Below are 26,876 nucleotides of genomic sequence, written 5' to 3' on the forward strand. Positions count from 1 at the left end.
TGGTGGTACTCTATGAGCTTCTGCGGCAGGTGTGACTTTCATATAATATTGAGCCCCGAATTGCTTCCCTTACAAGGTTAGCGGGCAGACTTGCCAATTATTTCAAAACTTGGGAACTGATTACCTCAGACCGGTGGTTCTTGCAAACAGTGCAAGGGTTTCAAATAGACTTTGCCCAATTCCCCTCACAACCCTATTCCTTTCTCCCCTCCTGTGCAGGCCCTCATAGATACAGAACTCAAACAACTCCTGTTCAAAGAGGCCATAGAGAGAGCATCACATCTAGGATTCTTAAGCAAAATGTTCCTAGTCAAAAAGAAATACAGCGGTTCCTACCCTGTCATAAGTCTCCAAGAATTAAATCGTGTTCTGGTCTAGGAGGGAATTCACCTCCTCAGGGACAACCTCCAAATACAAGACTGGGTGGTGCGTTTAGACCTCATACTTAAAGGGACACAACCCATTTTTTTTCTTTCATGATTCAGATAGAGCATGCAATTTTAAGCAACTTTCTAATTTGCTCCTATTATCAATTTTTCTTAGTTTACTTGCTATCTTTATTTGAAGAAGAAGGCATCTAAGCTAAGGAGCCAGCAAATATTTGGTTCAGAACAATGGACAGCACTTGTTTATTGGTGCTGTCCAATCAGCAAGGACAACCCAGGTTGTTCACAAAAAATGGGCCGGCATCTAAACTTACATTCTTGCTTTTCAAATAAACATACCAAGAGAATGGAGAAAATTTAATAATAGGAGTAAATTAGAAAGTTGCTTAAAATTCCATGCTATGTCTGAATCACGAAAGAAAAAATTTGGGCTCAGTGTCCCTTTAACAGTATATATGCACCCAGCATTCAGACATTACCTCAATTTTTTCTGGAACGGAGAAACCTGGCAGTTGACCTGTCTCCCCTTCGGCCTCAGCTCAGCTCAGCACACCCTGGTGCTTTACAAAGCTGATGAGGCCTATTGCGGCCTTCCTGAGAACCAGGGGATTTGGCCTAATTGTATTTTTAGACAACATGCTCCTACTGGCTCAGGACAAGAATATACTCCTACAGCATCTTCTGGTTGACAGCATCCCTGCTTCAAGACTTAGGATTTGTCAAAAACACAGACTTATCTCTTCTATTCCCATCCCAGTGCCTCGAGTTCCAGGGTTTCACTGTAGACTCAATCTCAGCAGCCTTGGCACTCCCAGAATCCAAGTTAGACACTATTCACAAAGAGTTTAAATCTGCTCTCAAGAAACCTCAGCTTTAACTTCAACAATTAGCAAAGATTATTGGCCTCTTGTCATCCTCGATTCAGGCTATTTTCCTAGAGCCCCTCTACTACAGGGCCATGCAGAGACTCAAACACGCCCACCTACACCGCAATCCCTCCTTTGTGCAACCAATCATCTTCTCCCCAGAGGTTAGGCAGGAAATATCATGGTGGAAGCCTGGAACGGCAGAGTCATTTGCGGTACTCTGACGAATTTTGTTAGTGAATCCGATGCCAGTCTTCTCGGCTGGGGTGCATCTTGCGACTTCCAATCCACAGTAGGCAGATGGACCCTAGATGAGTCCTCTCTCCACATCAATTGCCTGGAACTCAAAGCAAGTTCATTTGCCATTCAGTCCTTCAAAGATTCCCTACAGAACTGCTGCTTCTTTCTCCCAGATCCGGGAGCCCTAGCCACAGATGCGTTTCTCCAAACTTGGCCCTCAACAGTAGGTTATGTCTTTCCTCCCTCTTCCATAATTTCCAGGGTCTTGGTTCAGGTATGCAGATACCAAGTCCAACTAGTTATAATCACCCCATTCTGGCCAGCACAAGCCTGGTTTCCAGCCCTACTGGAGATGTCTATTCAGCCTCCTCTCCAGATTTCATAATTCCCAACACTTCTCCAGAACACCAATGGAGATCCCCATCCCCTAGTGTTGGACACCTGCCTTCATCTCCTAGCTTGGACAATTTCAGGGGAGCCTGGGATCCCTCGAGACTTTCGTTCATGGCACATGGACACCTGTGAGACTCTTGGGCCTCAGGATCTCTAGGGTCTTACATTGCAGCCTAGTCGGTCTGGGTACACTGGTGTCTGGCAGAACGTGCTGATTCCTAGTCAGCCCCTCCTGTGACGGTAGCTAACTTTTTAGCCCACCTTTATGAACAAGGTAAAGCCTATTGTACATCAACCTCTTTCGTTCTGCCATCTCGGCCACCTACCTCCTAGTGAATAGTTTACCACTCGGTAAGGACCTGCTTGTTTGCGGGCTCCTTCGTGGTATTCAACTTAGAGTCCCTCCTAAAGAAAAATATAAATCTCTTTGGGACGTAGTGTGCGTCCTTTCCCTTTTCAGATCCTGGCCTCCTAACTCTGGCCTGTCCCATAAGCAGCTATCAGCCAAGCTGGCCACTCTTCTCTGTCTACTTTCCTTCAGGGGGCATCAGACACCCAGACCCTGGACTTTGATGGGTTTTCCTTCTCCCTACTGGGTATTTAATTCCAAATCAACAGGTGTATGAAGACCTTTTCTTCTGCCATCTCTTATCCTTACTTGGACCAGGAGCCGCATCTCTTGTTCGCTCTGTGTCTTAAGAAGTATTGCTCCCACACTACTCCCCTTAGACATTCCCTTTCAGGTCCTCTACTATGTTCCTCCCTTTTGTCCAATTTCGGTCCCCACCATTGCCAGATGGGTGAGGTGGGTTATGTATCGTGCTCTCATACCTCCTTCTTTCGGAGATCATTCCATCAGGTGCGCTTCAGCTTCTTGTGCATTTCGGAAAGGTTGCTCTCTGCAGGATCTTCTGGAGAAGCCTATGATATTCTTTGTGGGTAATGTGTCAACAATGTCATTATTGTTATGAGAGAACCGAGTGTTCTATGTTCCCATAACACATAGATACAACACACATGGAGGTTGTACGCTCTTTAATAGCAAACGCAATGGACATGTTAATAATATCAGAGTATGTTTTTTATATATAGTTATAATTACGATTTGAATTTTCATAACATTACAATAGGAAATGGCATACATAGGTTTTATGATAGGGATACATATATATATATATATATCACCAATATATTCTTAAAATATCACAGGTTTGAGCTAGAAATATGATTTTTAATTAAGGAAGAAATTGTTTTAAACAGTATTGTTTGGATTTAGGTTGGCTCGTGATATGTGACAAACATGTGAATAACACAGGAACTATTAGGAGTTAACAGACAACATAATTTTAAAGGTATTAATATGTTGTTTTTAATTATATTTTATGAATAGGAGTACGGGATGCGGTCACCAGGTGGACGCATGACATCACGCATGGAGGCCAGCACTAATAACTTTTTAAACAAGGAAACAGCTAGTAATGCTACATGCTATTATGACCCATTGAGAAAGTTTGCAAGGCAGCAAACGAAACAGCGGTAGGTCTGCATAGTAGTGTTTTTTTACTTGTACACCTCGAAGAGGAATGGTGTAATTTCGGCCCACGGCTTGGCGGAGTATACAGAGAAAGTCCCAAAGGATCACACTTGACAACAGACTCTCTAGCTGAGGGAAGCTTATGAGGAGTTGAGAGGATGCTGTCGTTGACTTTGAGACTCTAGCAGTCATCATACAGATAAGCCGTTTTACTTTTTCTTGTGAGTGCAATTATAGCAGATGTGTGTGTTGTTGTAATAAATATTGCTGTGAATCATGGATGCGCTTTGTTCTTTGTTTTACATCTTCTGCTGACTGCTGATTGGTCCTCAGACATGGTATTCTGTAAATTTTATTTCAGACCTATTTCTCATGCGGCTTTGACACTTTTAGATACTTAGTTTAAAAAAGCAAAATAAGAGCCTCCTGTCTTGCAATAAAATATGGATTATGATAGCCTTGGTGACTCCATAGTCACAATTTTGTTAAAGGCGAGTATTAATAATTAAAAAAAAAATTCTCTATGATTATGTTATACGGATTTTGTTTGGCTTTTCTCTGCATTGCCTGCTATAATGCAGTTTTTTTAATTTTTCAGTGTGATCTTTCTCGTGGGATCTGCTCAGACCCACAGTCACAGCCCTTCACAGATGGGTGGTGGTTTCTGTTGAAGTTTGTTTATGAAGCCCTGTTGGCCTTCAGTTACAGTTTCAAGCACCAGAGAAATTCGGAGTTCCTGCCTAGGACACACTCAGTAAAGAAAGGTGAAGTGGAAATGGGAGAGACTCTCTATATCAGAGCTTTCCAAACTTTTCATGTTGGTGACACACTTTTTAGACCTACATCATTTTGCGACACAGTAATTCAGTTGTACTAGCAAACAGGAGGTTAAACTAACTTGTTTTAAGAGATACGGACACATACATAAATTATATAATAATGAAATGTATTTACAAGTAACAGTATGTAATTATGTGCAAGAATTAAAAAAAATGTTTAATAACACCAATAGCTACTTAATATTTTAATGGGATGTATGAGGTTGATGGGATGAACACAATTTCTAAATATTTGGTGGAATATTAGCTAAAGACACTCGCATTTCATCATCAAGCATTTTTAAGCTTCCCCTTCCTATCCATATATCAAGAGCAGGAGCAACAATGCACTACTGGGAGCTAGCTGTGGAAAAAAAACCACTTTGACTTCTGACTTTAGCCCAGCATTTAAGCTGCTGCCCTCAGAGCTCTGCGAGTCTGACTGACTACTGCCCGCGCTGCAAACACACTGCTGTCCCCACTCACTAACTACATGTACAGTCACGAGCCAATTGAGGAGACTACACGTGCAGTCAGGAGCCAATGTGCCGCCAATGGGAATAGTTTCAGTTCCCACTGAGCTGCGACAATAGGTTAAGATGATCTGTGACCCACTAGGTATCAATCGCGTGTCAACCACATGATATGCGTAGTAGGCAGGCGGAAAGTCAGAAACCAAAAAAAATTGTTGAAAAAAATTAAATTTAAAAAAATTTGTGCTGAAGCAGGGACACACCTACACACTGCTGCCGACACACTAGTGTGTCCCGACACACAGTTTGGAAAGCACTGCTCTATATCTTAGCCACTGTGCCCCTATTGGTTAGAGGGGTGTTACATTGTTTCTTTTTATTTATATGTATTACTGCTGGAGATTTTCAGTAAAGGATGCAAAATACTTGCCTCCTGAGTCCTGTCTTTAATACAATTGTGACTATGGAGTTACCAAGGCTATCATAATCCATATTATGTATCATAAATGGAGACTGGTAAATGAGTAACTTGGGGAATATTTTTTTAACCTATGCCACATCTGTGAAAAGGTCAAATGTTTACAAAACTGCATTAAATACAAATGAAATGCATTGCAAATATACTTATTTAATACAAGTATTACATATTTATAACATACTAAACCATCTTTTCCCAATTTCAGCACTCAAAGCCAGATTTAAGTTCAAGTAAGTAGAGGAGGTGTTTGGGCGAGAAAACACTGCTTGCATGCTTACTAATAATCACAGGGGGGATCCATTTCTGTTCAGTACTAAACAGCAGTACTTTTTAGGTGAAACTGTACTTGATTCGTGAGATGGTAACATTAACATTTTGGGATTCGTGTCCCTTTAAGTGACGTAATCTCGCACTCACGATCACTGTCTAGCGAGTGACAAACCGGGTGCAGGTCCTGCGCAAGCGTTCAGTGCCAGACAGCTGTAGTGACGCTGCGTCATATGACACAGCCCAGTTTCAGTTCCATCCTTTCCCCTCCTTCCTTTGCTCTGTGCAACCGGTAGAGGCGCTTTGTCGCCGAACAGCCCTTCTCCTCCTCCAAAATTCTAGCACCGTCCTCCCAAGCTATTCCCACCTCCTGTTTCCCCGGCTTTGCCTCTTCAGCTGCCCTCATTTTTTTCAAACAATAACAGTCAGTGAGCTCGCTCACCCCCTTCCCCCCGCCGCCGAGGGACAGAACGCGGGAGAGGCCGAAACATATCAACTGACTTGCATTGACAAGGCGGCGGGGACAGCAGCAGGAGGCATGGCAGCCGGGTTCGGCAAGATTCAGATAGGAATATATGTAGAAATCAAGAGGAGCGATGGTGAGTGAACATCCGGTAGCATTTCCATTCATTCGTAATCCTCTTGTGTCAGGGACCGCCGTTGAATCACAAGTGGGGAGGGATTGAGCAGGGGACTGTCAACTTTCAGTATTGGTTGAGGATGGCAACACAGTATAAAAAATCCTTGGTCCCTTGCACCAGACAGTATTTTAAACTGGCGTTATATGCAGATTAAGGACCAGCAGGGAGACAGTTACCCTCTGCATCTCTGGCCAGCCCTATATGTAAAGGGAAAAGGAATGGGTGATAAATTAGTTTTTAACATAGCATTAATATGACTTAAAGTCAGTCAGTGTATTTATTTGTACAACTATTTCCTGTGTCATTATGGAGCCAATGATGAGCAAATAGCAGGTGTAGTAGGAAGCACAGGATGATGCAGAAGGCAATAGGTTGTGATGTTGCTGCTAGAGGTTTAACCTGGGGGTATAACAGACATACAGTCTTGGATGGGGGAAGCTGTCAGGTCACAGCAGGGGAAGCAGGGTGTGTGTTTGGTGTCACTCATCTTAGCAACAAGCAAAGGCTGAGCTTGGTGCAAGCAGACACCTTTCTGGGAGGAGTTTTGACAGTCAAGTTCCTTTAACTACTTCACTCCCCGTGTTGTGAAAGGGTTAATAAGTAAGGGGCAACACATTACATTACATCCTTTCCTGACAGCTAAGTGGTTTTACACCCATATGAAATAACGCTCAGTGTGTACATTTATAGAGGTGGTCCATTTTAAAACTGCTGTCTTAAGGGTTAATGCAGCTCATTGTCTCTGCCTGCAGTTTATGTGGCTAGTACATAACTGCAGCACTGAAAGGATCACTTCTAAGCAAACAGCAAATATAATTCACTGTGCCTTACACATGCTTTAGCTACTCTCTTGTATGTTGTTGTCACTGTAGACTTATTGATTAAGCCAGTTTTGTTTGCATTATCTTATGTATTATTATAAATGAGGATCACTGTCTCTCTGAAATTGTTGTGACATTGCAGTTTCAAACATCAGCATAGATCAGGCAATGATTACCAAGTGGGTAGTCATGTTACACAAGCCTGTGATTCAGCGCCCTTCGTGTCCTCCTTTGTGGAATTAAATGGCAATATAGCACACAATCTCAGGTGCCCACTAAGAAGATTCTGTACCAGAATTATTTTCCATTTGAGTAGCTTATTATTGCATGCAAATGATTTACATCAGGATAATATATTTGTGTTTTTGTGTTTATATTTGGTATACTTAGAATATTTCATGTTATATTGTATCTACTCCTCAAGCTGATCATTCAATCATATGCAGTAATTTAATATGCACGACTCTGGATCTTTGGTGCCAGAGAGATGTCAGTGAGAATGCAAAGTAAAGCAGAGGTTGAAAAGTTGCGCCTGCTCAGTCTGATCTCCCCCACCACCCAGTGAGTTGCTGAGGCAGACATCTTCCATGCACTGCATCAGGATGTGCCTGTGTTTCCCAGCCAGCCTGGTTTCTCATTGGAGCATGTTTCCCATCATTCTAAAGCATGTGCTAGACTTGTTGCTATGGCCAGATTAGAGGAAGACGCTTTTGTTATCACTCTGTTGCCTTCAGCATGCTTAGTCTTGTTCAAGGTGTTCTTCTACAGTAACCTCTTTTTTATGTCTGTCAGGGCTGTGTAGCAATGTGGTGCAGTAATGTATGGTATCCAGTGGGTTAACAGCTCAATTCTGTTTCATGGAGATGCAAACAAAACAAATCTGAATACACAACCCTTCTGTCCATAATTTGTTTGTAATATGTGTGCATATGTCATTAGTAAACAGGGCCAGAAAGCTTGTTTAGCATTTTTCTTTTGTTTCTTATTTGTGTAAATTATAAATGAGCTACTAAATGTTTAAATTTAGAGGTGTTACAACCAGGATCTTTTGCAGTTTAGTTTGTATCTAATTTCTGAACGTCTGGCATACCTGAAATCTGATTTATTTATTGTTAAAGGGACACTGAACCCAAATTTTTTCTTTTGCGGTTCAGATAGAGCATGCAATTTTAAGCAACTTTCTAATTTGCTCCTATTATCAATTTGTGTTTGTTCTCTTGCTTTCTTTATTTAAAAAATCAGGCATCTAAGCTATTTTTTGGTTCAGAACCATGGAAAGTACTTGTTTATTGATGGGTGAATTTATCTACCAATCAGCAAGAACAACCCAGGTTGTTCACCAAAAATGGGCCGGCATCTAAACTTACATTCTTGCATTTCAAATAAAGATACCAAGAGAATGAAGAAAATTTGATAAGAGTAAATTAGAAAGTTGCTTAAAATTGCATGCTCTATCTGAATCACAAAAGAAAAAATTTGGGTTCAGTGTCCCTTTAATAGATTTTGCCTACCAATTTAATTTTGTTTTGTGCACCAAGCTTGAAGGGGATACATGTGTAACAAAGGTGTCGCTTTGGATTGTGGAAAAAGATGTCACTGATGTATTGTAAGAAACAATTTTTTTTTTTGTAACCCCTGCTGTCGTTTAGAAAAAGCATTTTATAATGACACTAATGGGTACCATTGCTGCTTCTGTTCTAATGCAGCAATTTTATATACAAAGTAGAACAAGTTTTAGTACAATGTCCCATTTAATAAATAAATATGCCCATTTAACCCCCTTCCTGCCGGTACCATTTGTCTACATCGGAAAAAAACAAATTAGTAAAAATTGAAATCAATGATGGGATCGGGGTCAGGGGGAGTGCCTATGACGCTAGGCACGCCCCCTAGCCCACAATCCCATATAGGAAGTGGCTAAGGTTTTAAGACCGTCGAACGGTTAGGACGTTCCATGTTGCCCTAACTGCACTAAAGCCCAGCGCAGTTAGGACGGGATATAACATCCTCCTAACGGCGGGAAGGGGTTAAAGGGACAATAAACACCTTGAGATTTGTATATAACCTGTTTCATTATGTATAATGAAACCCCCAAGGCATAACACGCTGTGATCTGAGATGTCATCGCAGAAAATGCAGCATGTCTGCTGAAAGAATGGGACACATGGAAGAACTTTCACTTTGCAGTTCTGCATTGCATCAGGCTGTTCTCTTTAAACAGCACGGTGCTATGTCTGCACAGTGTACGTTTTTCTTAAAAGTAACGGTGCAGCCAGAACAAATTGCTGTTTGAAGAGTAAAGTCTAATACGGAGTAGCGCTGCAAAGCGGAAAAACATTAAAGGGCCACTGTAAGTAAATATTTTCTATGCCTGTTACTAACTACCCCAAATACGCTTTTTGTCAATAGCATTTCATTAACATATCTCTACCGTATATCAGAAATCTTGTCTGCAAATTTAATTGTTTTCCAAACTCACTCTGGGTATCCTTTGCTCTGTACCAATCCGTTTACAATACCTAGGTTTCAAAATGGCGCTTTAAACACAAAGTTATTGGTTTAAGTATTTTGATCATGCAGTGCTGAAAATAGTGGGCAGGATAAAGTGACATCATCGGCAAATAAAAGATATAACTTTTAGAACGTTATGAAACTTCGTTTTGGAGAAAATATAGGTCAGTAGGTTTTAATTAATGTTTATTAACTTTAATATGTTAGTTGTTTAGCTTAAAAATTATAACAGAAAGTAATCCTTTAATTGATGACTCTCAGGGATTTTTTTCAACGCCGCCCCCTAGCCTTTCCTTGTCTGTAAAGCTGTGATTCCTGAATGTAAGATGTCCATGTGAGCAATGCACCCTTTTTATTACTGCATTTTTACCATATAATTATATTATGTTAGACCAAGTGCAATAAGAGACATTTTAAAAAGTTAAAAACATTTTCCTTTGCAGCTAATTTGCTATTCAATTTTCAACTGCTGCAGTATATAATAACATTTTAAATTTTGCTTTATTCTCCATTTATTCAATGTATTGCAATTGAGCTGTTGCTTTAGTCTAACTCTCAAAAATTTAAATTGAATTTTATCTGCATCGCAGAAAGTGAAAAAAAGTTCTGCCTCTGGGAATGAAACAACTTGCTATATACTTTCATTATTTATTTTCTCCTATTTTCATGTAGTTTAGCTCTGAAAATTTAGCAATTTTATTCCCAGAACTTACCCTGCTGAACTCTCAAGGCTAACTTTGCTATATATCTTTCACTGAATTGGCTTTGAGATAACTGCTAAACAATATACTCTATACTAATATTATAGCCTGGGGTAGCCTTGTTGTCTGCAGACTAAAAGCCCAGATTGTCTCCTCCAAATAAGGAAAATATGGTTGGTGAAGTTTGACTATTGATAAATAATTGAAGCAAAGAAGGATGTTAACGCGTTTTAAAAACGTTACCCTGTGCTCCGACCGCCCACTTCAAAACTCCTATTTTTGGTGAGCTAACTGTTTGAACTGTTCTCCAATCCGTGCTCTAGCTACAAAATAAAGTGCCCTAGGGCTAGAGCGCCGATTGTAGAACAGTTCAAACAGTTGGCTCACCAAAAATTAGTTTTGAAGTTGGCGGCCAGAGCGCAGGGTATTAGAATGGCACAGCTAGAGTAAAAAGTAAGTTACAGCGCATCTTCATTAGAAGTGATAAATTAAAATCTAAAATTGCGTTTATGTTTTAAAATCAGGTCTGGAATCTAAAGTTTACCACCACTTTAAGACTTGGTTGATATGTTATATAGCCACACAACAGAAATGTCTTGTAATTACAGGGTGTTTAATGTCCCTTCAGATGGAATTCTTGACCCTGTAGCTCTTCACACAGCCATATACCGACATCAGATCAGACCCATGGCCTTGCAACACCTCTGGCCCCTACATGCCCACATTAGATCAGACCTCAGTCCTTGCAACATCACTTTCAGTCACATGCCCACATCAGATCAGACTGTGCCCTTGAGCCTCACTGTCTAACACAATGTCCACTTTCTACCAATTACCTGTATGAGATTAGACTGCAGGGTATGCTTTGAATGTTGCTTCACCTGCCCTCCTCACCTCTTAAACTAGGATTTGACAAACTTATTTGAAGCATGGGTGTCATAGATTTTGCGCAGGCATATATGTGGAAAATACCCAAGGCTGAATGCCATGGCACCCAGAATTTGAAAGGCTTTGACTTAAAGGGACAGTTTAGTCAAGATTGAATGTTTATGATTCAGATAGGGCATACAGTTTTAAACAACTTTACAATTTTACTTTTATCATCAAATTTGCTTTGTTCTTTTGGTATTCTTTATTGAAAGCTAAACCTAGGTAGGCTCATATGTTAATTTCTAAGCCCTTGAAAGCCACCTGTTATCTCAGTGCATTTTGACAGGTTTACAGCTAGACAGTGCTAGTTCATTTGTGCCAAATAGATAACATTCTGCTCACCCCGTGGAGTTACTAAGGAGTCAGCACTTGATTGACTAAAATACAAGTCTGTCAAAAGAACTGAAATAAGGGGGCAGCCTGCAGAGGCTTAGATACACGGTAATCACATAGATAAAAAGAATATTAATATAAGTGTGTTGGTTATGCAAAACTGGAGAATGGGTAATAAAGGGATTATCTAACTTCTTAAACAATGATAATTCTGGAGTAGACTGTCTTCTACCTCCAAGTTCAATGACATAACTGCAACTTGTCAGATGTTCCTTACATTCTAAGCTTGCGCTTCCCTCTCCATTTATAATCCCATGTACACAATGGAAGCAGCTGCAGGATCCATGAGTATGATCTTGGGCCTTTTTATTATTTTAGTGGTCAAGAAAGGAAAAACATTACTGCCAGCCAAGGCATTAATAACAAATGTGTGTGTTTCTTGCATCCAAAGCATTACACTAGTGTGTAATATAGAAGCCAAATGGTTAATTACTGGTGTATTTGTGTAGTATATATTAGGCTTATATTTTTAAGTACAGCGACACCATGAAAACTGCAGTTTCTTGACCTTAAATTTTGAACAACTTTGTCAAGCTATATATTATGGCTGTCATAACATAGGTGTGGAATTTTGTCCAATTCTTGAAACAGTAGATATAGGTAAGGGACAGGTAGGATATGTTACTTTTTTAAGTGTGCATTTGCACTTTTGCTTGTCACTTTTTGCCTCTCTGTCAGGTCCAGTACACTCTCTCTTCCTTTGTACTGAAAGAGCTTGCACCTAATATACGGTGTATACATAACAGAGTGAAGAGCAGCAACAAACTAAATAAATCTATGAAACTGCAGGGTTTAGGGTCTGATCTGAGGTTTTATGTGGACTTGTAGCTGAGAAAGGTATGCTAGCAGATCTGAGGTTTTATGTGGACTTGTAGCTGAGAAAGGTATGCTAGCAGATCTGAGGTTTTATGGGGACTTGTGGCTGAGAAGGGTATGCTAGCTGATCTGAGGTTTTATGGGGACTTGTGGCTGAGAAGGGTATGCTAGCTGATATGAGGTTTTATGGGGACTTGTGGCTGAGAAGGGTATGCTAGCTGATCTGAGGTTTTATGGGGACTTGTGGCTGAGAAGGGTATGCTAGCTGATCTGAGGTTTTATGGGGACTTGTGGCTGAGAAGGGTATGCTAGCTGATCTGAGGTTTTATGGGGACTTGTGGCTGAGAAGGGTATGCTAGCTGATCTGAGGTTTTATGGGGACTTGTGGCTGAGAAGGGTATGCTAGCTGATCTGTGTTTTTTTCTAAGTACCCTGTTTGCAGGACAATGGCTGCGGTCTAAGATCTGGAGTCCGATTTGTAGAAATGTAGTGAGGACAAGTTAGAGGAAACTGGTATAGTAGTGTTGGTTAATTCTCATAAATTTTTAGAGGAAGACCCAGGAGCTTCACAAAAAAACAGAAGCCATACCTTTGTTTTAATGATGTGTGTACTTGGACATGGGGTTGACAAATCTGTTAAAAATTTAAAAGCCAGACAGTGGTATTTGTATATAGATATGAGGAATAACCTTAAAACTTAGTAGCCAGGGATAAAATTCCTGGGTTTGTCAAGCCCTGCAGTATGATTATATATTCTTTGTGTGTATGTATATATATATATGTGTGTGTGTGTATGTATGTATATGTATGTGTATGTATGTATATATATATATATATATATATATATATATATATATATATATATATATATATATATATATATAACAATACCCCCCCCCCCCCCCTCCATTTAACAAATTGCTTACCGGAACACAAAACAGTAATTTATACCCTTGGATGCCAGAAACCAGCACAAAATTTAATGCACAATGGATTCAACCAGTTGGTTTGCCAGTAAAACCCCAAAAAACTTCTACATGTAACAGCTAGGCTCAGAACTCTTCTTCTATTCAGATTCCGTGAGCAGAGTCATCAATAGGAAGCAGTTTACCTCATTTGGTTTAGGCCGCTGAACCAAGGGCCAGGCAAGAGGTAAATGAATGGGTTAAATATATGAAACACAAACTTTTTGCTTTCATGATTCTGATAGAGGATACTATTTTTAACAATCTTTCTAGTTTGCTTTTATTTAAGTTGCTTCATTCTATTGGCATTCTTTGCTGAAGGGACAACTGTGCCCTACTTACCAGTGTACTGGTGTGACACTGGTAAGCCTTAATCTATATGACATTTTCTTGTACAATCTACACTATATTTGTTACTTTTTTCTAGGAGGGATTACACCTGCAATCGTGCATATACAGGCATTTCTCCTAAAATCTATTAGTGACATTCTACTATCAACCTTTTATGGTGGAACTTTCATCTATCAAGGGGATTAGGAATCTTACTACACTTTTAGACAAACCTTTTATTGTAACCTTTTTTGTTTGCATTTATATTTCTTTTGCATTATCACGGTTCCTCTCTTTTTTTAATCAAGGGTGTCAGTTTAGACATAGACTTTGGATCTTAGAGCATATACAATTTTTCTGATTTGGTTTTTACGTTTGTCTTTCTATTTTTTCATTTGTCACTGGTTGACATTTGGTTTTAGCACTTTTTTTCATCGGCACTTTTTTCATTTATTTTTTCACATACCTATATATTTTTTCACAAGCATTATTTGAATTTTTTCGACATTTTTTCTAATACGCATCACCTGGATTTACAAGTAAATATACTTTTTTGGATCAGTACAGCGCCCACACACTTTGGAGATCACTTATTTCAGCTGATTTATTTATTTTTTATTTATTTCTTCATCCTATACCAACAGTATCACGAATTGACTCTCTACTTTATTGATAATTTAATTTGGTGAACATTTTCATTAGAAGGTTTAATTAACTATAACAATAATTATTATTTTATAGAAGGCTTCATTTGTTTTTACTACCATTAGATTTTATCCTTGTTATTACTCTTTTGTGACAACACATTGTTTTGTTTTATTTTCATATTAATTTTTATTGTAAAACCATCATGGATCCATGAAATTTGGTTCAACTGTATTTTATTGTATGTGTATACCCATCTGGATGTAATAAATTGTTTTTATTTAATTTTATTCATAAGTATATGTATTTACCTGCCTGGGTTTTTTCCTTTATCCAGGCGTAAGCCTCAACCAGGGCACTGGGCTGGTCAGGCGTAAGCCTCAACCAGGGACATGTATCTGCATTTCAGAGCCTCCTGGGGTTGTGAGGGTATGCATCTAGTATGTTTCCATAGTATGATAAATACGGAAGCATTCTGGCATGCATAGCCCTGGTTTTGAGGGGCAGTCTGGACAGTAGTAATGGGTCTCTCTATGACGTCCATGCTTAAAGCACACTCTACACCTTCTACTAGGGAAAGTTTTTTTTCTCAGTAGCTGGTATATACGCAGCAAAGTGACGGCCATGCAATCTTGCATTCTCCTCACTTGGCCCAGTTACTGGAATATCCCCTGAGGAGAGAAGGCTTTTAATTATAGATTCCTGAAATTTCAGGAAACGTAGCCCTCTTCCTTGGGTAGCTTGATACAGGACAAATGCATTAAGCATTGACAATTGTATCAAGTGGACTGCCAGTTTCTTGTACCATGTATATGCTTTGCGAGAAGCAGAATATGGTTCAAGCATCTGGTCAGTCTTATCTACCCCTCCCATATGCTGATTGTAATCCAGGACACATATGGGTTTCATAGTTGGAGTGCTCTGCCCCCTGATATAAACAGGTGATGTGCTCTCATCATGTATAGTTGTGAGAAGATGCACATCCTTCTTGTCTGTGAATTTCACAGCTAGCAGCTCATCAGAGCGCAAAGCTGAGGTCTCTCCTCTTTTTTGCTTTCTGAACATGTGAGTCGGAAAACCTTTGCGATTGGCACGGATTGTGCTACATGCAACAGTTCCCTTGCTATATAGCAATTTAAATAATGGCACACCAGTGTAAAAGTTATCCACATTTACATGGTAACCTTTATTAAATATTGGGTGGAGTAAGTCCCACATTATTTTTTTCACTTGCAGCAAGGGAGGAGGGAAAGTCATGGGGTGCTAGAACATAATCCTTGCCAGTGTATACCCTAAAACAATAGGTGTATCCACTAGAGCTCTTGCACAGCTTATACAGCTTGATCCCATAGCGAGCTCTCTTAGAAGGAATATATTGTTTAAAAACAATACGTTGCTTATATAAGATCAAGGATTCATCAACCGATATGTTCTGGCCTGAGTATAGCACTCTTGAAATCTTGCCAATAAATGGTCAAGAACAGGCCTTATTTTAAACAATCGGTCATGTTCTGGGTTGTCCCATGGCAGAGCATTTGCATTATTATTATAATGCAAAAACTTGAGCAGTAAGATATATCTGTCCCTGCTCATTGTAGCAGGGAAGATAGGGGTCATCTGAGTAGACTGCTTTGACCAATATGAGGCTATGCTTGGCTTTTGCACAATCCCCACTAGCAGAGTGAGGCCCCAGAATTTCCTCATCTCTTACAAATTGGTCGCAGTCCATTGATGAGCTCTGGCATGGCGGCTCAGTTCTGCACCAGCATTTTGAAAAAATTGCTCAGCATACAGATTTGTCTGCTGAACAATAAATTCTAAGAACTCATCATCCACAAACAACTGAAAGTAGTTGATGGGTTCAAAATTTGAAGTGCCCACAAAGAGACCAGAATTTCCAGTAAATGGAGGCAACACTGGCTGAACCATATTAGGGGAGGTCCAGTTGTAGCTTGGAACAGGCCTGCCCATGACTCCCACAGTATGCGGTGCGGCCACTGCAGATGTTGTTGCAACATCCCCCATGCCCCTGACTCCCACAGTATGCTGTGCGGCCACTGCAGATGTTGTTGCAACATCCCCCATGCCCCTGACTCCCACAGTATGCTGTGCGGCCACTGCAGATGTTGTTGCAACATCCCCCATGCCTCTGACTCCCACTGCAGATGTTGTTGCAACATCCCCCATGCCCCTGACTCCCACAGTATGCTGTGTGGCCACTGCAGATGTTGTTGCAACATCCCCTATGCCCATGACTCCCACAGTATGCTGTGGGGCCACTGCGGATGTTGTTGCCATCCCTCTGCCACGAGAACTGACAGCTCTGAATTGTCTGCGGCCACATCGTGGCTCAGTTGGAAAAAGTCGCTGTCAGAATCTTCTACAGCAGATGTGTCATCAGAGAAGGAATCAGAGTCTAAGTTCATAAGAATCTCAGCTGCTTCCTCAGACTCATCAGACGCTTAGCCATAATTCTCTTAACAAAAATAAAGATATTTTCAAAGAAATTATGCTGCTAGAAATAAAAGATCTAAATTTTACTGCAAAAAATAAGCTTTTTTGCAGCAAAAATTAAAGTATTTTAGACTTTGGGGAGAGCTGAGCAAAGAAGATGCTTACTCGCCTAACACACAGGCCAAAAGGCTGATAATAAAAATATTATTAATTTTTCATAAAAAGCATCCCTCCTCTATCATTGGTAATTTGTAACCACATGATCTAGGTGACCATGGGATTACAAATATAATATCAGGAGCCATACTGGAAAAGGGAATGTGACATTGTATAGCTAAGTGATCACTGCATTTACACTGCTTACTACAGTGATCATTTAGTTAGAATATATAAAGCAATATTATTTTTAAAAAAAAATATTTGTTTATTTTTAGAAAATATATTTTGGGCGTCTCTAGGCAGTTTTTTGATTTTTATTTATGAGCCCCTAAAGACCCCCACATCTTTTCCCCATTTTGTTTAATAACTTTTTTCTTTTATTCAACTACCACATACTATATACCGTTGGAAAGGTTAGGCTTCTAAGAAGCATGCCCTCATTTCCCTATAACTGACAATTGTCAGTTGTCAATAAAGTTGTGCGGTGACGTCATCACGTCGTTGCACGTGACATCACCGCGTGTAATGTGAAGCCCCAGCGATGCCTGTTACTATGCAGGCCAGATCGCCGGGGTAGGAGCTGATGGAAGCTCCCAGATCTCCCTCAAAGTGGGAGAGTGCTAATGACGGCTCTGAGCCGTCATTAGCACCTAACTCGGACAATTTGTGACGGCTCAGAGCCGTCATTAGCACTCAAGGGGTTAAAGAGACATGAAACCCAAAATCTTTCTTTCATGATACAGATAGATCATACAATTTTAAGCAACTTTCCAGTTTACTTCTGTTATCTAATTTGCTTTATTCTCTTGTTTTGTGGAGCTGGCTACTGATTGGTGGCTCCACATACATGCCTCTTGTCACTGTCTCATTGGCTGTACATATATTCCTGTTGTCATTTGCTTAACATGTGTTCAACTAGCTCTCTCTATTGCATAGCTGCTTCTTCAACAAAGGATAACAGAAAAATAACGCAATTTTGATAATGAAAATAAACTGGAAAGTTGTTTTAAATTGTGCGCTTTGTCTGAATCATGGAAGAAACATTTTGGGTTTTTCATATTCCTTTAATGCAAGCTGGTCTCTTTCTCCCAACCTCCACTTTGCAGTTGATTTTAGCTGCTGCCTCTTGTTTACATTTCAACAGGTAGGAGAAGCTATTTCAAATGACAAAGGTAAAGGAGTTATTTGTAAATGCATTCCTGCTTGGTTATTGATGGATTATTGCGAGCACATTAAGAGGGAGACAATGTTACAACATATCTTTATAGGAACATTGTACCGTATGTCTTTAGGGCAGTTCTCGCACACTGTATTGGTTATTTCCTCACATAGTCTAGCACCTCGTTAACAGATGCGCTAGAAGTTGAATGGCAGGCTAAAGACAGGCTATCCCAGAGTCATCGCTGTACAGCTGTTTACTGCCCTGTTAATTGCATCCTTCCTGCCTGCCCGTCAGCCAGTAGCTCAACTGTCACCGCTGTGCTTCTTGTGTGAAGGACAAGCAGGTAAATCTTGGGGACCTCGCACATTGTCCTCCATGCTTATGCTCGCTGTCTGGATAAAAATTGTGCAGTATTATGATGGCGGGTTGGGTGCATGACACATCAGGGGTACCGGTATACCCATAAGCACTTGCACCACAACCCGCACAATGTTTAATGTTTTGCCATACGTTCTTTTAACTCTTCCTCCTGGCATTCTCTCTGTTCAAATATCTTGCTCACATTCATAATAACCTCATCCCTGATGTGATCTTACAGAACCACTGCACCACTACCCTGAGCTGCTCTTTCTGAGCAACTGCCTTACTTTCTTCATCTGATACCTGCTTTCTTTTTCTCATTGTTTTCTTTTTATTTTTTTATCAGCATCTCTTACACCTGAAGAAAACCACAATTGGCCTGTTTCTGTGTCAGAAGAGTCAGAGGCATTTTATCTGAAGGCTAGAATTGCTTGGGCTAAGTGACCTTGCCCTTTTCCCATCATGTCTACTAGTTAAAGGGACACTGAACCCAAATTTTTTATTTTGTAATTGAGATAGAGCATGCAATTTTAAGCAACTTTCTCATTTACTCCTATTATCAAATTTTCTTCATTTTCTTGCTATCTTTATTTGAAAAATAAGGCATCTAAGCTAAGGAGCCAGACAATTTTTGGTTCAGAACACTGGAGGACAACACTTGTTTATTGGTGGGTGAATGTATCCACCGATCGGCAAGAACAACCCAGGTTGTTCACCAAAAATGGTCCGGCATCTAAACTTACATTCTTGCTTTTCAAATAAAGATACCAAGAGAATGAAGAAAATTTGATAATAGGAGTAAATGAGAAAGCTGCTTAAAATTGCATGCTCTACCAGACATTAATCTGATCATTGCCAGTTCATAGGAGCCGACGGCTCTAAGGCAGCAGTATTTACGTTGAGTTTCTGGCATTTAGAGTTAGTCTAATGTAATTTAGAGACCTTTCGACATTTTAGCTACAGCTCTTAACTCTACATAGATTATATCACGCTTCTGTGAAATTTTGTTCCAGCAGCGTTTAGGAGGAGGGAAGATGCTTTAATGCGCTGTCCACATGTCTTACCATTTACTGTATATAGTCGCTATTGTAAACTATATAACCGGTGCAATTGCTTAAAGGGATACTGAACCCATTTTTTTTCTTTCATGATTCAGATAGAGCATGAAATTTTAATCAACTTTCTAATTTACTCCTATTAATTTTTCTTCGTTCTCTTGCTATCTTTATTTTAAAAGCAAGAATGTAAATCTTAGCAACCAGTCAATTTTAGGTTCAGCACCATGAATAGCGCTTGCTTATTGGAGGCTTACATTTACCCACCAATAAGCAAGCATAACCCAGGTTCTCAACCAAAAATGGCCGGCTCCTATGCATCACATTCCTGCTTTTTAAATAAATATAGCAAGAGAACGAAGAAAAATTAATAATAGGAGTAAATTCAAAAGGTGCTTAAAATTGCATGCTCAGTCTATCTGAATCATGAAAGAAAAAATTTGGGTTTAGTGTCCCTTTTAAGAACAACAATATTAATTTGATACATATGTATCTATTGCAGTGTTAATTTTGACGGCAAATTTCGATTTAGCCCTAGTTTGTCGTATTTTAGTCATCTGAATTGTTTTAGTCGACTGAATCTCCAGTAGATTTTAGTCGACTAAAATCTAAGGGGTTTAGTTAAAGTGTAATGCATTATTTAAGCATTTCTCTATCATTTCCAAACTCATTATATACTTCAGGAGTAAACATAACACCTGTTATTATTTATGGTATTAAGGTTTAAACATGTAATACAGACACAGATTTAGCCGTTGTGATGTATGACATCTTTATTAAACTTAAAATGAAATAAAACCAAGTTTCATGAACAAACAGAAGTGCAACTTTAAAATATAAAAAACAAAACTGTAAGCTGTATTGCACATATTACCCAATATAAAAACTTTAACAGTTCTCTGTTAATAATTAAAACAAGTATCAAGTAACTCAACACAACAAAAAGTTTCTGCAGCTAACACAGGCACAGCATAACATAAACCCATATTCGTGGGTTATTCTTATTTCTATAGGAAGAGTCAATTCACAGATTTGAAAAATTTTCGGCAATGATATTAGCACTGCTCTAGAACTTCCAAACTCATTATATACTCCTTGAGTAAAGGTTTATTAACCTGTTTTTAGCTATGGTATTAAGGTTTGAACATGCAATACAGATTTAACAGATTTAACTGTTGTGTTATATAAAATGTCTAGCTTAAAATTTAATAAAATTAAGTTTCGTAAATTTTACAAAAGAGCTGTAATTATATATGGATTGATTATAACACCTTGCATAAAATGTTTTTGTCAGCAAATTTTGATTTAGTGTTAGTCATAGTCTTTTGACTAAAATGCCATCTTTAGTTTTATACTCGTTTTAGTCGACGAAATTAACACTGATCTATTGTTAACCTGTCATTGATAAAACACAATAAGACACCTGAATTACGGCCCCAAATTAGTTATAGTATAGAGTATAGACAGTGCTGTTGTGAAATATGTTCCAGTAGCATTTAGGAGGAGCGAGAGTGTTTTAGTGTTGTTAATATATACCAATTCATGACAGTCTGTTTTAAACACTTGCTTAAAGTGGATGTAAATTTTTAACATATTGACCTTCCAAATCTGTTCTTATGCACTCTTTTATTAATACCGCATACTTTTTTTCTTTAAATGTAGAAAAAATAAATTAATATTTACGTTTGTAACTCGTCTCCGTTTTCAGGCAGAGCTCCTCCCATCCATAATTTCCCTTCTTTTCAGCGCATAACGTCTGGAGCGGTCCCACCCGCTCTCTGACGTATTACCCTTGCGCGTTCACGATGGCTCCTTTTTGTGCGCATGCGCTTCTAATTTAGTGCCGAATATGCGCATGCGTGTACTCTAGACTTCCTGAATTGCGCATGCGTTTCTAAACTCGCGATCGTGACTTCAAATCTTTGTGCGCATGCGTTGCTAGCGGGTATGTTATCAAAGCTTCGAAAGCCAGCTGAAGTTGTTTTACGCATGCGCTTATAAAAGACACATGCGCATAAATTCACAATGACGTTAAGAAAAAGGGGCTGGACGCCACGGGGTACGCCAAATTATTAGTTTAGGCAAATGTCAATCACTGTAAGAAAAGCGGAACAAAATGGCGGGCGGAGGGAGAAAGCAAGACGTTTTTAGTTATAGAGGTGTATATATATCGATATAATATTATGTTTTTACAAAATTGATGACTTAAACTTATGCTATTTTTGGATGATAAAGCAGTTGTGACTGTCGACTATCAGTGAGTTTACATCCACTTTAAGACAGTCGCTAGTGTAACTGCTGAATAGGAGTTAGTACGCATGAGCAGCAGTGGTTATTTGGATACAATTCGCAGCTATTATCAACGGGTTACTTATATGTGACACCATAATTAACTTGAATTACGACTGTATAGTCACTAAAAACAATATCGCTGCTGTGAAATTAGTTCCAGCAACCCTTAGGAGGAGAGATTACAATGGAATAACGGCAGTATTTGTTGATACATTATGCCCTTATAACCTTACTGAATACTAAGAGTATACTGTAACCAGTAGGAGTTGATAATTTACTACATACCTACGTACCTTCTGATCATAAGACTAACCTATTTAAATTCAATTCACAGTACAGGTAGCCCTCAGTTTACGCCGGGGTTAGGTTCCAGAAGGAATGGTTGTAAATCGAAACCGTTGTAAATTTAAACCCAGTTTATAATGTAAGTCAATGGGAAGTGAGGGAGTTCGGTTCCAGGCCCCTCTCAAAATTGTCATAAGTAACACCTAATACATTATTTTTAAAGCTTTGAAATGAAGACTTTAAATGCTAAACAGCATTATAAACCTAATAAAATAATCACACAACACAGAATATATAATTAAACTAAGTTAAATGAACAAAAACATTTGCTAAACAGCATTATAAACCTAATAAAAAAATTAAACAACACAGACTTCACTTGCATTTTTCTGCAAACAGTTCTTTCTATGCATTCCAATCTGGACTGATTTATAGACAGGAAGATCTCGTTCCTTTGAAATCTGCTCGATAGCTCAGGTCTAGTTAAACTGATTAATTTTGGCTTTGCTGCAACACAAGCGGACAGCTCCACCTACTGGCTATTTTAATAAATGCACTGCTTCTCAATGCTTTTCAATAGCAGTCACATGACTGGAAAAAAAGGTTGTTATTCTGAAACGGTGTAAATTGAACCGTTGTAAACCGAGGGCCACCTGTATACAATATTTAAACCATATGGCCAATAACCATTCCTTTGGGATAGTGAATTTCAATATAATAAGCAACATTACTTATTATCAGTGTCGACATATACAACAACAATTACAATTTGGGCAATAATACCGATATACAACTCATAGGATTCCTGTTGCGTACAGTAGACTGACCTATTAAAGTTATACACCTCGCTTACAAGATACATGTGTTGAAGCATTACACGAACGCTGAAATTCATGAAGCCCTTATATGTTAATAAATGATCCCTATAACATACAGGTGGAGACTCCACCGTCATGGTTATTCATATGTTATTTCCATTACCAATCTTCATATATATTAGGATTGCCGGACATATTATATATGTTCATATTCTGTGATCTCAGATGTTTAAACACTATTATTATCTTTAATGGTACTATATCATAACTAAGTACAATGCAAACCTTTGCCCTTTTGTATTCACCAGCGTATTGACACTTAGTATATGATACCATTGACCAGCACTAATATACCAAGAATGTCTAGTATTTTACCCAAAATTAGATCACATACCTACTGGAACGCTTTACTCATTATAGTTTTAACTATTGGCCATTCTCTCCTCCTCCCCTCCCTTCTCCTTTTATCTAATATTATTAGCTGTGACCATCCTTTATTATATCTGGATTAATATGTGTCAGCATTATTAGCTAGACCACATACTGTAGAATCCTGTTTTAATTATCTACACCTCAAAGGCACTAATAGCACACTAACAGGAATCCTTGTCATTGGGTCTTTGGTTGTTTTTAATGTGTTTCACACTGGGTCCCTGTTTTTAACAATTTGAATTAAGTTCTATTTTACTTGCCCTTTCTTTGTTCTATCCACTTATAAGTCTAGGCTTAGAGTGCTACCAGTGCAGTCCTTTCGGGGGGGTTCTTTTCCCCCTTCTGTTTGCTATTCTCTATTCCTGCACAGCACCACTACCCTCTCATTATTATATATTGAAGGCTCCAATATAGTTACAATCTTAGGAGTAATTAATATTAGGGGAGATAGCTCTAGTGGTGCCATTGTACATTTGTGTACATAAACCCAACAGTCTCGCTGAGTGGTCCAACAAGATATGTGTTTCACTTTTTTTGCCCAAAAGGAGGTTTTTTTTTGTTTTTTGTTTTGGTGTGCAGGTGGTCAGAGGGAAGGTGCTGAGTAATTAAAGGGCCTCATATCATCTACACTTAGAACACTATTCCCTTGCCACTTACCACCTGCAGTTTGTTTTTTAATCTTTCCCTGGGTCAAAATTAGCCTTAACTTCCTTTCTTCACGGACAGCATCTTCTTTAGTGGATGTAATGGAAAATAACAGAAAATATTAGGAGTAAACAAATGCTGTATATGACTGCGGGCATCGGCATTTGACTCGTTTGAGGCCGGAAAAGCATTTAACAGGGTTACCTGGACATTTTGGATTTAGCTTTCAATGTATTGACTCCATCCTTGCCCTATGTAGCCAGCCTATGGCACGGGTAAAAGTGGATGGGGACATATCACAACATTTTACAATAGGTAATGGAAATAGACAAGGTTGTCCCCTAACCGTTAAAATTTTCAGAAGTAGGAACAGACACAATAAACAAATTCAAGGTATGATAAGCTCATCAGAATACAAATTATCCTTATTTGCTGATAATTGGTTAATCTATGAGATAGACTATTTACTGTACTCCACTAGTTCCTAATAAGAATATGTCAGAAATACTAAATATCATTTCCCCTTTGCCACTTTTACAGCAGCTGCAACAACAAACAGACTATTAAATAGATTCACATGACATAAGATATCTGGGGACACAACTTTCGGATTCCCTTGATATCATCTATCACAGCAACTATATGGCCTTACTAAACAGTATCAAAATAAAATTAACTAACTGGCAAACAAAATCCTTATCCTGGTTTTAACAAACTGGCAAACAAAATCCTTAACCTGTTTTTTCATAGAATTTCAGCAGTAAAAATGTTGATCCTCGCTAAATTTTTATCTTTTTCAAACTATCCTCATACCAATACCACTGCTGTATTTTGCAGAAGCTAAAATTTTATTTTTATTTCCCCCCGCCTGGAGATCCTCTCTTCACATGTCCGCTATCTAATCCGGCTTCCTCCAATCGCAGCTTTTCCCCCAGGGGAATCATTGCCTGAGGCCATGCCGTGATTGGAGGAAGCCGGATTAGTTATTGCTGACGTGTGAAGAGAGGATTTCCGGGAAGCTACTCAGGCTGTGAAGAGAAGAATGGTATTTTTTTTTTTTTTTTTTTTTTTTTTTATCATAACGGCTGTTTTTAATAGTATTTTTAAAAACCAGGCTTTCATTCATCAAAGTTAACCTTCAATTTAAGAAAAAAAAATACTATTGCAGCACTATTTGATACAAAATAATACATAAAGTCCCCTCTATATTAGCCATTCACTATCCTCTTACCCTTTTAATGGACAATCCCAATCTTTCTCTTCCCAGGATTATAACAGATCCCAATAAATTAGGTTTTCTATATAGTTTTCCGGTCTGTAAGATTCTATGCCAGGTTGCTATCAGACCTCTGGGGGAACTTAAAGAAGAAACCGGTCCTCTGTTTACTGGTTTGATGTCATAATTCCAGGTTAAGGATTCTATTAATGCACATAAACAATTTTTTTTTAAGGCCTCTCAAACCTTATAAAACTATTTGCACTACAGGTCAACCGCCATGTCATTTACTGTCTATTTGTTTATAAAGCACTTTTAGAAATTGAATCTGGCTCCATTGCTCTATATATTAGTAAGCTTGATCTACATGTCTTTCATTCTCAAAGAACAGCAATTTTTTATTGATACAAAAAAGTTTAATATCCATGCAAACATAAGAAACCAATATTGACCCCTTCAAGCCGTTAGGATGTTCCATGCATTCCTATCGGCGATGGGCTTTAACGCCATTAGGACAGCATGGAACGTCTTAGGGCATGGAAGGGTCCTGCAACTTTGCCCTTTGATGAAGGCAAGGATTGCCTGGGGGTGTGCCTAGCAGTTTAGACAGTTCCCCATGACCCTATCCCAGCCTTGAGATCCTGTGATCTCATAGCCGATTGCATGATTTCAATTTTACTAATAGTGTTTACCGCCATGTTTACTAATAGTGTACCGCCACAAAGAGGTTAAAGGGACAATGTTTTGTAAAAGTGGGTTCTACTTAAAACACTCGTAAATAAAGTAGATTTGCATAATCAACAAATGCATAATAACGAGACAATGCAATAGCACTTAGTTTGATCTTCAAATGGGTAGAAGATTATTTTTTTTCTGACAAATTTCAGTTATGTCTATTTCTACTCCTCCTGTACCATGTGACAGCCATCAGTCAATCACAAATGCATATGCGTATATTCTGTGAATTCTTGCACATGCTCAGTAGGAGCTGGTGTCAAGAAAGACTGCACATTTTGTTAATGGAAGTAAATTGGAGAGTTATTTAAAATTGCGTATCTGAATCATGAAAGTATAATTTTGACTTAAGTGTCCCTTTAAACTGATATGAAACCCAAATGTTTCTTTCATGATTCAGATAGTGCATGCAATTTTAAGCAACTTTCTAATTTACACCTATTAAGTTTTCTTCATACTCTTGGTATCTTTATTTTAAAAAGCAGGAATGTAAGCTTAGTAGCCGACCCATTTTTTTGGTTCAGCACCTGGGCAGGGCTTGCTGATTGGTGGCTAAATGTATCCACCAATCAGCAAGTGCTAAATTATTATTAACGGTTATTTGTAGAGCGCCAACAGATTTCGCAAGGCTAAACAAAAAATGCGCTGGCTCCTAAGCTTACATTCCTGCTTTTTCAAATAAAGATTCCAAGAATACAAAGACAAATAATAAGAGTAAATTAGAAAGTTGCTTAAAATTGCATGCTCTATCTGAATCGTGAAAGAAAGAAATGAGATTTCATATCCCTTTTAATGTGTTTCCAATGACTTGTTAAAGCCAGCAGCAGTTTAAAATGTATGGGAAATTGTTATTTGTTTTCGTATACGAAACAGCAGTTTCTTATTCAGACCACAGCCCCATACAATAGGCTGATCTTGTGGGGAGAGAATACCTAATAATTATTTACAGAAAGTTCTCCTTAGCTTATTTATCACTGTTTACTCAAAAAAGCCAATGTGAAGATAGAACAATGGAAAATTAACATTTTAGTAACTGTCACAGCCCCTACTTGGAG

The 26,876-nt window shown here is 38.8% G+C and overlaps 1 protein-coding gene across 4 annotated transcripts in view; it reads left to right on the forward strand.

The window, feature by feature from the left end:
* The first annotated feature begins 5,743 nt into the window (after window positions 1–5,743).
* KIF2A (kinesin family member 2A) overlaps window positions 5,744–26,876 on the forward strand; it is a 530,440-nt gene continuing 509,307 nt past the window's right edge. For all 4 annotated transcript variants that reach the window (XM_053701316.1, XM_053701318.1, XM_053701317.1 and 1 more), the window contains exon 1: window positions 5,744–6,054. In XM_053701316.1, the coding sequence (XP_053557291.1) occupies window positions 5,994–6,054 (61 nt within the window). In that variant the 5' untranslated portion in view covers window positions 5,744–5,993. The remainder of the gene's footprint in view (window positions 6,055–26,876) is intronic.

The sequence above is a fragment of the Bombina bombina genome, chromosome 2 (genome assembly GCF_027579735.1).
Source record: "Bombina bombina isolate aBomBom1 chromosome 2, aBomBom1.pri, whole genome shotgun sequence".
Lineage (NCBI taxonomy): Eukaryota > Metazoa > Chordata > Amphibia > Anura > Bombinatoridae > Bombina > Bombina bombina.